A 14524-nucleotide genomic window follows, 5' to 3' on the forward strand; every position below is an offset into this window, starting at 1 on the left:
GGACTACATATATATTACACATAGTCTGTCTGGGTTTATAGGATTTCTAGTTGATGATCTGGGCTTTGCACTCTACCTCACACCCCAGATGATTTTCTGTTGGATCTAGCACGGGTGGAGGTGGAAAACAACTTGCTGTTTTCCATGGGGCCAGTTCAGACAGAGGAATCTATGCCTGCCCCTATGTTGACAGGCATATGGTAAAGAGATGCTGTGTTTCCCACCCATTGCACTCTTGGAATGCTTGATGTGGGGTCCGCCTGTCAGGCCTGACATGCAGTGATCAGAGATCGGTTTGCGATTTAAATAGCAGAGCACTTCAGAGAAGTTCATTATTAAATAGTAGAATACTCACCAGATAATTTTCTACAAGTCTTTGGAAACAGAATTTATATAAAAGGACCAGTAGGGTGAAAAAAGGATAAACCATTAACTATAGGCCACTTACCTTACATGAATGGCAAGAAACTGCTGAAGACCATAAAAAGGGCTAGCATCTCGAGTCCAGTGCTGCCCAACCTCTCCAGTGGATGTAAAAGATCCCATGGCACTATCCGAAGAGCAGAGGAGTTCTCACAGAATCCTGGTTAATAATTATCCCTCAACTATTACCAACAAAACCAACACAGATTATCTGGACATTAATCACAATGCTACTTGTGGGATTTTGCTGTGCACCTTTGTCTACATTTTAACACTGCAAAATTCCCCATAGTGCTGCATTGAAGGGTCAGCCTAAATTATCTGCTCAAGTCTTGCACTGGGACTTTAACACTCAACTTTCTGACTCAGAGGTCCGTGTCCCTTCAACTAAGCGAAGCCAACACTGAAAGCATCCAAATACAACGTGGCGTAATTTCCTGGATACGACAATCAATTGTGTTTCTACAAACAGGAGAGCCAGTGGACACGAGGGCTTTGCAGACTATCAATATAAAGTGTAGCTTCGGAGGAGACAGATATCAGAATGCCACAGGTTTTACCTGTTCTTCTTAGCATAAGTGATAGCACTTTAGTGGTTTCCATTTACACCAAGGTGCCAATGGTAGGAGCTGCAATTTTAATTTGTAAGTTCCAGCTATCCATCACCATGTCACCTAGTCCTTCTCAGCTACACAAATCAGAGAAAATTGCAAGAGACATGGAAACAATGACCGTAGCAACATTGGCTCGTTAATTCAGGTGTGTCAGAGCTAGGAAATGAAACATTTTCCACCTAGCACCACAAGTGTTATATACTAATCAGCTTTTTGAGCGAATCCAAAGATAAAGCAAAGCTTAAAAATATCTTGAATTTCAAAATTACAGTTTGAATTGGGGAGAGGAAGAGTATAAAAAATTAAAATATCATGCATCAGGAAATAGCAAAAAACTCACAAGCACTGTATAAAGAGATGATCACGTGGTAAAGTGCAGAGGGATTTCAGTGGAAAGTATGTGTGTTACAAGTATAACAAGTGAATGGATTCAAATTCTATTTTCACACCTGTTACTTCAGATTTTCTACTGTGTCTGAGTGTGTGGCATGTTCGCACTTGATTTGGCCTGAGACCAATCTCTCTGATGCTGATTTTCTCTCTTGGGCCTAATTGTTTGCAACAAGTAATTAAACATTTTGCTCTGCAGAAATATGTTCCAATATGGTCCAAACATAACCATTTGTTTACAGCCAATTCTGTATCATACGTGCTATACATACCAAATAATGCCAGAAAAACCTGATTCACACCAACCTGTACTTGTGGAAGCAATTAAAAAAAGGCAATATAGTTTTTACATCTGTTAAATTTGGCACTAAAAAACAAAACACAAAATAATGTGTATCTATGTTTGTGAATAGACAGACAACATGTTTTGTGATGAAGTCTGTTTGTTTAGAAACATTTCCCAGGTGAATTTAATTGATATGTTGCAAGATCTATTTTTATACAGAGATGCGAGAAGGCATAGCTCAATGTGTGTCTATGAGGAGAAACAGTGACTTAATGGTTTATTGACACCAAGCTGGAACATAAACAAATGCGACAGAATTACATGGGAAAATACACAACAGGGGAACAAAAAACATTGGCAGAGATTTGAAATGTGCTTTATTTGGTATTAAGGCAGCTAGAACCTTGCAGTATTTTTCAATGGTTAAATATTTGATACTGAAGTATTGGAACCTAATCGCTAGACAATGTGCTCTGTTCCAATGCATTCATAAAACAATTATCCTCAACATTTCCATATAGCTTAATTGACCGTCTTAGCTCTTCCATGTGGAAAAAACCTACACTTTTCCGCATCACAGATTCCACTAGCCTATCCAGAAGCCCATTCCAGGCATTAAACATTCACTGTGTGACGAACTTCCTGACATCATCCTAAGTTTGCCTTTCACAATTAAAAAAAAATTCATTCACGGGATGTTGGCGTCACTGGCAAGGCTAGGATTTATTGCCCATCCTTAGTTGCCCTGAGTGGCTTGCTAGGCAGTTAAGAGTCAACCACATTGCGGTGGGGTCTGGAGTCACATATAGGCCCAGATCAGGTAAGGATGGCATATTTCTTTCTCTAAAGGACATTAGTGAACCAGATGGGTTTTTAATGACAGCCCGGTAATTTCATGGTCACCATTACTGATATTAGCTTTTGATTCCAGAATTATTTATTTGAATTTAAATTCTCCAACTGCCGTGGTGAGATTCTCATCTCTGGATTATTATTCCAGGCATCTGGATTACCCGTAGTTTGAACCTGTGCCTTTTTTTCATACCTTTTTGGCTTAGCCTGAAGTAATGTGCGAACATGCCGCACACTCAAACAGTAGAAAATCTGAAGTAACAGGTGTGAAAATAGATTCTGGATCTTCTTTATGAGGTAATCTCTCAGTCAATCCTTTACCAGGCTGAAGAGCTCGAATTTCTCCAGTCTTTTCTCATAATTTAATCCTCTGACACTAGGGATCACCTTTGTTATCTAACAAATAAACCAAACCTTTACAAATGGCCCCTATGGTTAAAATCAATGCTTACTTAAAAAAAAACCTTTCCATTAAAGGCTCTCCATTGGCTGGAAAACTGCACTGAAAGGAATTATTTAAAGTGAGTTTCTCCCACTTCCAAAATGAAAACTGAATACCAAAAGGGGAAAAGAATTAAATGGTTTACAATATATTTTTTTTTAGGAGAAAAGGTTGAAATAGACAGGATACACAGGATTAAGCAGAAAAAAGTAAAATTCCGAATAAAAATAGAAAATATAGGGAGAATACGAGAAGAAAAGGGACGACAGGATAAACAGGTTTATTTTAACTTCTGATGTAAACTTGTGTTCCTTGTATTTTAGTAATAAAGCTATCCTAACGAGTTTACTGAAGTAATGAAATATTACATGCATAATGTTGCACAGAGGGACAGGGCAGTATAGTTCATATTATATTCAATACATACCCATCAACTAAGAGAACTTTATCATTTAAAAATGATAACATTTGTTGCTACAGATTAAATTCGTATTTCATTTATAAGGATCATACCAGAGTTCCAAATCCTAGAGTCCAAAAATGCTCATTTCGCACTTCGAGAACACCATCCAGAGTGGAGACCTGAAAGGCAAGTTAAATATTTCTAAATTTCAAAACATCAAACAAAAACAAGACTAGATTTGCCTTTTAATATTTCACTGTAGAACTTGACAAGCTACCTGCAACTGGAAGCATACAGAAAATAGATACTTGATTTTGAAAGACTACTTTATAGATGTATGCTGCTGTCAATGTACCTTATTTCACTCATTACGATTTTGAAGGATTAATGTTAGACATGGGAATCAAAATAACGTCCCTGGCAACGAAAAAACAACACAAAGCTGTCAGCCAACTAAACCTTAAAGATAGCAGTACAGGTCGATAAGGTAGTTAAAAAGGCATACAAAATGTTTTCCTTTATTAGCCAAGGCATAGAATATAAGAGCAGGGAAGTTATGCGTGAACTGTATAAAACACTAGTTAGGCCACAGCTAGAGTACTGCGTACAATTCTGGTCACCACATTGCAGGAAAGATGCGATTGCACTAGAGAGGGTGCAGAGGAGATTTACGAGGATTTTTTCAGGACTGGAAAACTATAGCTATGAAGAAAGATTGGATAGGCTGGGGTTGTTTTCCTTGGAACAGAGGAGGCTGAGGGGAGATTTAATTGAGGTCTATAAAATTATGAGGGGCCTAGAGTGGATTGAATGGACCTATTTCCCTTAGCAGAGGGGTCCATAACCAGGGAGCATAGATTTAAAGTAGTTGGTAGAAGGATTAGAGGGTAGATGAGTAAAAGATTTTTCACCCAGGGTGCGGGGGTGGGGGCTGAAACTCATGGCCTGAAAGTGTGGTAGATGCAGAAACCCTCATCACATTTAAAAAGTACTTGGATGTGCATTTTAAAGAGCTATGACCTACAGGGCTATGGACCTAGTGCTGGAAGGTGGGATTAGGTTTGGTAGCTCTTTTTCGACTGACACGATGGGCCGAATGGCCTCCTTCTATGTCGTAATTTTCTATGATTCGCTGCTGTTGTCACACTTTCTCCTTCAGCCGGGAATGCAGCACACTGCCCTACAGTGCTGCTGCTCATTCTGTTTTCTCATGAGACGGGTGTAATGCCACAGGGCACTCCATCCAGAAATTGGGATATGGACAAACAAATCTTCTTCAAATGCAGATACAGCAAACTGAAGTTGATATTTGGAATTTAACAGAAAACCACATGGCTTGGAGCCCAATGCTGTTACTAGGCTGCCCCCAATGAATCAACATTTACTTATCATTGCTTTCGGAGAATCAGGAGTACACTATTTTTCTCCCCAATACTTCTGGAGATACTTACAATACTTCCGACTTCTATAATTTGAAGTTCTAGATTTCAAAGCAAGTAAATAAGATTTGAAAATGAAACTATCTTCAGGAGTAGGTTCTCTAGCAATTTACATTATAAGTCTCACTGACTTGAGCCAACACTTTGAAGATCAACTTGCATTTATATAGCACTTTTCACCACCTCACAATGTCCTAAAGCGCACAGCAAATGAAGTATTTCCTGTGACAGTGCAGCACTCCATCAGTAGAGCATCAGTCAGCCTAGATTATGTACTCATGTCCCTTAGAGCGCCGCAGGCATGAGTGCTACCACTAAGCCAAGGCTGACATTTTTGTTCTTCAGTCAACTAGACCAATATTTGCTATATGCTTTGGAAGTCATTATCTAGCACCAATGACTAGATTTTACGAGTAACATTCATACGGAGTGTGATTATCGGTAGCAATTTCCCACTGGACAGTGACAGTGCTGACAGGTCATCATTAAAGTCCAAATCTCTGATGTTGGTAGTAAATAGCTAATTAAAAAATAACTAGGCAGTGATGCCATCAACCTGATTTTCATCAGAGTATCAATGCAAACAGACGTAGGTTTCATCCTCCTCACTGAATCTATATAGATCCTGGGTAGTGCTATCAGTCGACACGACAAGTCCTGTTCTCAGTGGGACAAAAGTTCAGCCATGAGGTAAGCAAGAGATCAAAAAGGGGGGGGAAGAAAGAGAGGAATAACAACCTGGAATAAAAATTGAAATACTGGAAATGTTCAGCATCTGAGGAGAACAGATGAGTTAATGTTTCAGGTGTAGGCCCTTCTCCATATATGCTGACTGACCTGCTGAGTGTTTCCACCTTTTTTGCTTTTTTTTTTAAAAAAAGATTTTCGACCTTTTGCTTTTTGAATATGAAGCTGATTTTCCACTTTGCTAAGCTGTCTGGCCATTACATTTGGAGGGTCTGCTAACAAATTTCCCCTACAGCAAATACACTCATATTGGTCAATAAAAATGAATAGCTAAATTTATATATTTGTTTGTGCATGTGTCTCAATCCTACCACGAAAAGAAAAGGTAGACTATTGCCGGGTAACAGACTTCCTCCAGTACCATTGTAGGGTCTTCCCCATTCTCCAGATGGATGGGTCCTCCACACATTGCTGAGTTAACTAACAAAGAAAACAATTAAGCTAGCTCAACGTAGTGCGGTGAATTAAGAAAGAATAGTTATTTTGAGATGTGGGTATTAAGAGTCAACCGTGTAGTATGGGACTAGAGGCACATGATTGAACCCGTTGTTTTTTTTTAAAACCGTAATCCATCAACTTTCATAGTCATTTTTTTTCTCCTGGTGCTCGTGCACAAATGACCAGATTTGTTTTCACAACTTACTATGGTGGGAATTAAACTTATGATCTTTGGGTTGCTAGTCCATTCAGGTCAGGTCAAGTATGAACATCCAGACTCTCTTGGTGTTGCCATAAATTTAAAGTTCAAATGACCTCTTTAGTAAAATGAAAAGATAGCTACAACAAATGGCTACTAGTTTTGAGTACACAGGCAAATTACTTGTAGAACATCAGAGACTGAAAGGGATTAAATAATAAAAAAATGTATATTGGAAAAAAATTTCATTTAAAAAAAAAAAAAATACCTTGATGTCAATACATACCTCTCTTAAAAGCTTGTCCAACTGGCCAATCACATGAGAGGGTGTTGTCTGTAAAAATAAAGTCAAATGGTGTGTCATAAACCTCAGGAGGTATACCAGCAGCATCCCCATTTATGATTATTTATGCAGAAAATATATTTATTCACAAAATGAATTGTTTTAACCCCTCTTCATTTTTAATCAAATGCTTGCTACTTTGCCACCACAACTTCAGACCCTGCCCTTCAAACATCCATAGGAGAAAAAGAATATTTAAGTCAATAGCCCTTAATGCTGTTCAACTTGATTCTTGTATAGTACACTTAATTAATGATCTGAAAACTGCTTCCATTACTACCAACACCAGTGACAGACTTGTAACCACCCATGCTTAAATTCAGTGTTATATAACCCAACATTTTCTCTCCAGACACAATCTAAGTTTGGAAGGACAAAATATACAGTTCAAGTAGGCATAGTATGGCAATTTCACACAGTCATTATGCTTAAAGACCTCCTAGTAAAAAAAAATCTGCACTGCAGTTGCATGAAAACCTAACATGCCTAATATTATGCTTTACTGAAACCCTAGTGTGAACATGATTTAATGACCATAGACTGAGTTTCTATTCCCCGAGGTTTGACATGAAAAAAAAGAGGACTCCTACCTGAAGTAGCACCTTTCCACTGTAGACACTCATGGGATACATGGTGCCAAATGTCATAACAGCAATAGCTATAGCCGTGGCTGTGTCCACTGCAAAATAATTACTGGGAATAGAGGGGAAAAATAATTGGTGGGAAAAGGATAGCAATATAGACTTCTACATTTCCCATAGCTAGTCAAAACGCAACAACAACTTGCATCTATATAATGCCCTTAACATTAAAAAAATTTCATGGTGCTTCACAGATGGAGGAAGCAGATACTGAGTCACAAAAGGAGAGATTAAGAAGGGTGATTGAAAGCTTGACTGAAAATAGGTTTTGAGGGGGTTTTAAAGGTGCAGGTAGCAATGAAGAGGCAAGGAGGTTTAAGAAGGGAATTCCAGTGAGTAGAGCCATGGTAGTTGGAAGCACACATGACCAGAGTCTGAGGACAGGATTATTGGCTAAAAACAGAAAGCAGAGAGTAAACGTAAAGGGTCGTTAGTCAGATTGGAGGAAGAAATCAAGCAGTTCCACAAGGATCGTGTTGGGACCACTGTTATTCATAATTTACATTAATGAGTTGGACTTAGGAACAAGTAAACTTAGGACAAAGGGAACTAGGGATACAGGTGAACAATTCATGAAAAGCAGCATTGCAGGTTAGCAAAGCAATTAAATATGATAATAAAGCATGGATTTATTTCTAGGGGTATAGAATTCAAAAATAGTGAAGCTATGTTAAACTTGTATAGGACCCTCGTTAGAGCACCTTGCACAGTTCTGGACTCTATACTATAAAAAGGACATAGAATCACTGAGAAAGTGCAAAAGATTTACACAGTTGGTATCAGAATTGAGAGATTAGAGCTATCAGGAAAAGCTGAACATGTTGGGACCTTTTTCTTTTTTAAAAAAAAAAGAGAAGACTTCAAGGTGACCTGAGAGGACCTTAAAATTAGGGTTTATGTGGAGAGAATATTTCCACTTGAGAGAATCCAAAACGAAGGGCTAAAAGATAAGATAGTTACTAATAAATCCAACAGAAAAATAAGGAGAATTTGTTTTATTCAGAGTGATTAGAATGTGGAACTTGTTGCCACAGGAAGTGGTTGAGGCAAATAGCTTAGATGCTTTCAAAAGGACACTAGACGTGTACATGAGAAAAGGGAATAGAAAGATAAGCTGAAAGGCTGAGATGAGGCAGATGGAATGGGAGGAGATTCGTGTGTCGTATAAACATCAGCACAGACTAGTTGGGCTGAATGGTCGGTTTCTGTGCTGTTTATTCTATGTAATATAGAACTAAAAGGAGATTACAGAGATAGGGTGAGCTAAAGATATGGACGGAATTGTAGAGGAGACTAAGGATTTTCAATTTTATGCTCTAGCGTTAGAGAGCCAATGTTGGTCAGCAAGGACATAGGTGGCAGGCGAGTGGGACAGGAGAGTGAGCCGAGATTTGAGTAAGTTGGAGTTTATGAAAAGTGGAGGATGAGATACCAGCGAGTACGACACTGGAGTAATTGAGTCAAAAACGTGGATAAGGATTTTAGCAGCAGAGGGTTTCGACTGTGGAGAGGATGAAGCTGGGATGGAGGTGATCAATGTTCTGGAGGTGGAAATAAACAGCTTTGGTTATGATAGAATTCTGGACAGTTCATAGTTGATCAGGATGCCGAGGTTTTATACCTAAGTTTAAGCAAATGCTGGGGGATGGGGATAAAGTCAGTGGCAAGGGAAGAGAGCTTGTGGCAGAGGCCAAAAACGATGGCTTCAGTCTCCTAGATGTATAGCTGGAAGAATTTGACTCAACTATGATGTCAGACAAGCAATCTGGCAACACGGAGATGGCTGTGGGATGGAGAGGAAATGCTGGAGGCAGAGCTGGGAGCCATCAAAATACATATGGAGGCTGACGCCTAGTCTGCATATAATGACGCTACATGTCGAAAAGGAAGAGGAACAGCATGTAGAAGAGAAAGCGAAGGTGGCTAAGCACAGATTCATGGGGGACTCCAGAGGCAACAGTGCAAAGGAGCAGAAAAAGAGAAGGTTATGCTTGAAATGGGCTGGCTATGTGGCATAGAACCAGCCAAGAACCATTCCATGGAGCTGGGCAATGGTCGAGAGACATGAAGGAGGATAACTTGGTCAACTGTAATAACGCTGGGGAGAGATTGAGGACGACAAAGAATAACGCACTATATTATTCCCATTTTAATACATTGAGAAATGCTATTCTGATTCAGAACCTTAAGTGCATTTAACACACCTCCACAGTCTATTTTCATTTTTGTCAAAGATCAGATGCATTGCAGAACTTAGAGTGTACATCGCTTACTTTATTTCAATCAGCATGTAGGTGATACAGAGCGCCAGTGCTCCTGCAAGGTCAATTAGGACAAATGGGTTCATGCGAGGAAGCAAAATGCTGCTTAAACTAGGAATTATTCCACATAAGCTGAAAAAATAAAATAAAATTAGGGCTTTAAGAAACAATACATTCCTGAAACTGTATTTGATCATTTTTGGCAATGAATCATCATAAAGTACGACAACTTCTTTTATGTTTTTTGGCTTAATAACTTGATGGACACAATATAATTTATTTAACATTAGTGCTTAAACAAAATAACAATTTTAAAAGGCATTTGCTTTTCTCCATACCATTCGTTATCTCAAGTAACTGATTCCAAGAGCTCTACCAGCATTGTTCTGACAACAGTCACCAGGAGCTGTGCAAGAGCAACCTAGAGTGTTACTTGCCCTGATCTTCCCTCCTTGTAGCATAGTGCTAAAGCTCCTCACTTCCCAGCGTGAATAAATTCAGCAACCCACAATATGGAAGACAACAAGCAAGTAAATTGTGTCCCACTACACTATGGCATAACGTCTTAGCGGTTAATGTGCTTTAACACCAGTCTGGCCAAAAAAATACTCCCATTTTAAATGGTTCAGCCACTCCACTTTTTCCTACAATATTTCCTGCGCCAAATGCAGTTATAGCCTGGCATTGTGTGAGACAGAAAATGTTTTTCATAATCAAGTATAAATGGATGGAAACGATTAATATTTATGCAGATGGCAAAAATTCTCCATTTGCAGGATTCTCTCCAACCAACCCACCCACAAGATAATAGAGAATGCATCCCTGGGTGTGATTGAGAGGCAGTAATCTGATCCAAGGGTACAGATGATGTAATAATCTTCAAGTGTGAAGCTTTAGTGCTTTATAATTATCTGAGTTCAACGATGAAATTACAGCCTTGAAATTACTCCAGGGTATTTATTTTATTTTATGTATTATACAGTATACTACTATATATTATGCTACGTATATATTCACGTTTTGTCCCTTTTCTTAAAATGCAGATGCCAATGGCTGCTGTGCTCCATGCTAGTAAATCACAATGACATCCATACTTAACAATTGTAATTCAATCATTTTGAAATTGTAGCAAGAGTGAAAATATTTACACAGTATTACATGTATGTTTACTTGCTGTTTAATATACATCAATGTAGCTGAAGTGAAAAACATCTCAACTACAGGATTATCTCCTCGCCCACAAGGCGAGTTTGCGACTGCAGTAAAACTGCTTGATCCTTAGCAGGTGGTTTTGTAAAAGTGCAGTCCACTGGGACGCTGCATGATCAGCTGGTATGCCCCTACTCGACAAGGTTAATCTTTATCTAAATCACATCAATCTGATTGTGAAGACAGAACAAATTACAGCAACAATTACCCTTCAGCTACTTCAAAAACTTCTAATTTGGCATCTTGTAGTAAGATCAGGGTATTTAATTTGGGTTTTGAAGACGGCTTAAATTACACCATTCTGCACAATGATTTCTTTTGTAGCATGGAGACTTTACACCAGGCTTATAATGGCTGCAGGGACTCTGCTCAAATTACCTGCACTAGCAAACCCAACTACCTTGATAACACCCCTCAGCTACACTCACTAGCTCTCAAATATACTTCGACTGCATATCGTCAGAAAGTGCCAGACAAATTCATTTTAGGCAGCGCTGGTGTTACTCTTTTTTCAGGGTCAGCAGAAGTTTGCATGAATCAGCATTTCTAAATCACTCTTACCTTCGGCTTAGATCAGCAACGTGTTCCTGGAGCCAACTTGTACTAGCAGCTGCAAAGAAGCAGAAAGGCCCATTAGGATCCTTTTCCTATTGTTGTCTGTAAATGAACACCCTGAAGCACTGCAGGTTGAATCTGTGCTTTTACTTTCTATAACAAAACATTTGTTTTGGTCTCCCAGTACTACAGAGGAATATTCCTTTCCTTTTGTGGCCGATTGGAGAGAAATCAACTGATTACAACATAACTGTGGTTACCTACAACAGTTTTTTTTTCTTTAAAAGCAGTTTTATTGTGCAGTATGTTTTCCGACTACCTGAACACAACAAGACATGCCAATATCTCAATAGCCTGGCACTGAACTGTTTGAAATAACACGTGTTCTAATGAAATCACAGTGGAAATATGTGCATTGCTCATACACTGCCTGAAAAGACTATTAACGTTTACTGCATATTTTAATGCTGTCTCTCTTTCTTCAGGATAAGGAATTCAATTTTTTCACCAGTTCTACTTTTTTGTTTTGAGTGTTCATGAGGACAGAATAGGAATCTGTTGCTGGGTTTCATCAATGTACTAACTGAGAAAAGGCCACACAAGAAACATTAGCCAATCTTTCTTTCAGATACTGAATGACCATTTTGCATTTTGACCATTTTCTATTTTACTCTAATGACATGAGAGACAACTGCAAAAATGCAGCTCAGGTGATTCTTCGATGGGAAAGTGCATAGACTGCACTCAACAATTTCTGAAACACAGTTGAGAAATTTGTTCAGCACAAATCCAATTGAACTGCCAGCATAACAGTATCCCCCTGTGTTGGCTGGGGTTTGCAATTTAGAATCTCTTTATTCCTTTTTTCCCCAATCTTAATTTAATTGTGTTTAAATCTTTTTTCATTTAGGTTTCTTTCGAACGATTTTCTTTAATCATATCAAGTTTCAGGGCACAAAAAAAAGACATGTTTTACTTAAACTATATATATATATATATATATATATATATATGTTTAGAAACAATTTAACAAATAAAGTACAAGATGAATATTATATTTGTGTGTTTTTGAAGGGGTAATGTTTTCTAAAGCAATAAAATGTTTTCAATCTGTCTTCAAAAACTGCTGTCAAGAGCATAGGCGCGCTGGGCCATGCACTGCATACGCTGGCGAGAGCAGCTCTCTGGGCCATACACTGCATACGCTGGAGACAGCAGCTCTCTGGGCCATGCACTACATACGCTGGAGAGCAGCAGCTCTCTGGGCCATGCACTACATACGCTGGAGACAGCAGCTCTCTGGGCCATGCACTACATACACTGGAGAGAGCAGCTCTCTGGGCCATGCACTACATACGCTGGAGAGAGCAGCTCTCTGGGCCATGCACTACATACGCTGGAGAGAGCAGCTCTCTGGGCCATGCACTACATACGCTGGAGAGAGCAGCTCTCTGGGCCATGCACTACATACGCTGGAGACAGCAGCTCTCTGGGCCATGCACTACATACGCTGGAGACAGCAGCTCTCTGGGCCATGCACTACATACGCTGGAGAGAGCAGCTCTCTGGGCCATGCACTACATACGCTGGAGAGAGCAGCTCTCTGGGCCATGCACTACATACGCTGGAGAGAGCAGCTCTCTGGGCCATGCACTACATACGCTGGAGAGAGCAGCTCTCTGGGCCATGCACTACATACGCTGGAGACAGCAGCTCTCTAGGCCATGCACTACATACGCTGGAGACAGCAGCTCTCTGGGCCATGCACTACATACGCTGGAGCAGGTAGAATCACCATCAATCCTTTGAGACTGGTCTGCGTGCAGGAGTGTCTCAACATGACGATTGTGTCTTTTTCTCTATTGGGGTAATGCCTGAACTCTTGTGGCTCAAATTCATGTCATATTGAACTATCACAACTGGCAAAGAGTGAGACCACACTATTCTGGGCTAGTTTTACATCCAAAGCTTATTATCCAGTCCCAGAGTTCTTTGATTAAAATTATCTTTATAAATATGCCAATACATTACTTTGAGAATTAACGTATTTCACAATGTCAATATTCATGAACTGAAAAACCATATTAACAAAACACAAGTACTGGGCAATTTAATTTAATTTTGCTGCAGAAAATAACCATAATAATGATGAAGTGGATAGAAATAATTACTTTTAGTATTAAATCTATCCAATAATACATGGGTAATATATTTTAGAAACACAGAAAATAGGTGCAGGAGTAGGCCATTCGGACCTTCGAGCCTGCACCACCATTTAATAAGATCATGGCTGATCATTCATCTCAGTACCCCTTTCCTGCTTTCTCTCCATACCCCTTGATCCCTTTAGCATTAAGGGCCATATCTAACTCCCTCTTGAATATATCCAACGAATTTGCAACAACAACTCTCTGCGGTAGGGAATTCCACAGGTTAACAACTCTGATTGAAGAAGTTTCTCCTCATCTCAGTCCTAAATGGCTTACCCCTTATCCTTAGACTGTGTCCCCTGGTTCTGGACTTCCCCAACATCGGGAACATTCTTCCTGCATCTAACCTGTCCAGTCCCGTTAGAATTTTATGTTTCTATGAGATCCCCTCTCATTCTTCTAAACTCCAGTAAATAAAGCCCCAGTCGATCCAGTCTCTCCTCATATGTCAGTCCAGCCACACTGGGAATCAGTCTGGTGAACCTTCGCTGCACTCCCTCAATAGCAAGAACGTCATTCCTCAGATTAGGAGACCAAAACTCAACACAATAGTCCAGGTGAGGCCTCACCAAGACCCTGTACAACTGCAGTAAGACCTCCCTGTTCCTATACTCAAAACCCCTAGCTATGAAGGCCAACATGCCTTTTGCCTTCTTCACTGCCTGCTGTACCTGCATGCCAACTTTCAATGATTGATGTACCATGATATCCAGGTCTCGTTGCACCTCCCCTTTTCCTAATCTGCCGCCATTCAGATAATATTCTGCCTTCACGTTATTGCCACCAAAGTGGATAACCTCACATTTATCAACATTATACTGCATCTGCCATGCATTTGCCCACTCACCTAGCCTGTTCAAATCACCCTGCAGCCTCTTAGCGTCCTGCTCACAGCTCACACCGCCACCCAATTTCGTTTCATCTGCAAACTTGGAGATGTTACACTCAATTCCTTCATACAAATCATTAATGTAAATAGTTGGGGTCCCAGCACTGAGCCCTGCAGCACCCCACTAGTACTGCCTGCCTTTCTGAAAAGGACCCGTTTATCCCGACTCTCTGCATCCTGTCT

General features: G+C 39.8%; 1 protein-coding gene across 3 annotated transcripts in view; it reads right to left on the reverse strand.

Annotated features, from left to right (window-relative positions):
- Positions 1-14524, reverse strand: part of slc30a6 (solute carrier family 30 member 6) — a 200178-nt gene that overhangs the window by 30693 nt on the left and 154961 nt on the right. For 2 of the 3 annotated variants that reach the window (XM_070888661.1, XM_070888660.1), the window contains 5 exons: positions 11249-11297; positions 9491-9610; positions 7167-7269; positions 6520-6567; positions 3521-3589 (listed from right to left, as the gene is read on the reverse strand). In XM_070888661.1, coding sequence (XP_070744762.1) covers positions 3521-3589; positions 6520-6567; positions 7167-7269; positions 9491-9610; positions 11249-11297 — 389 coding nt within the window. Of the gene's footprint in view, positions 1-511; positions 584-3520; positions 3590-6519; positions 6568-7166; positions 7270-9490; positions 9611-11248; positions 11298-14524 lie in introns of those variants that run through there. The other variant, XM_070888662.1, reaches the window with a different exon arrangement.

This window comes from Pristiophorus japonicus, chromosome 9, assembly GCF_044704955.1.
Source record: "Pristiophorus japonicus isolate sPriJap1 chromosome 9, sPriJap1.hap1, whole genome shotgun sequence".
Classification (NCBI taxonomy): Eukaryota; Metazoa; Chordata; class Chondrichthyes; family Pristiophoridae; genus Pristiophorus; species Pristiophorus japonicus.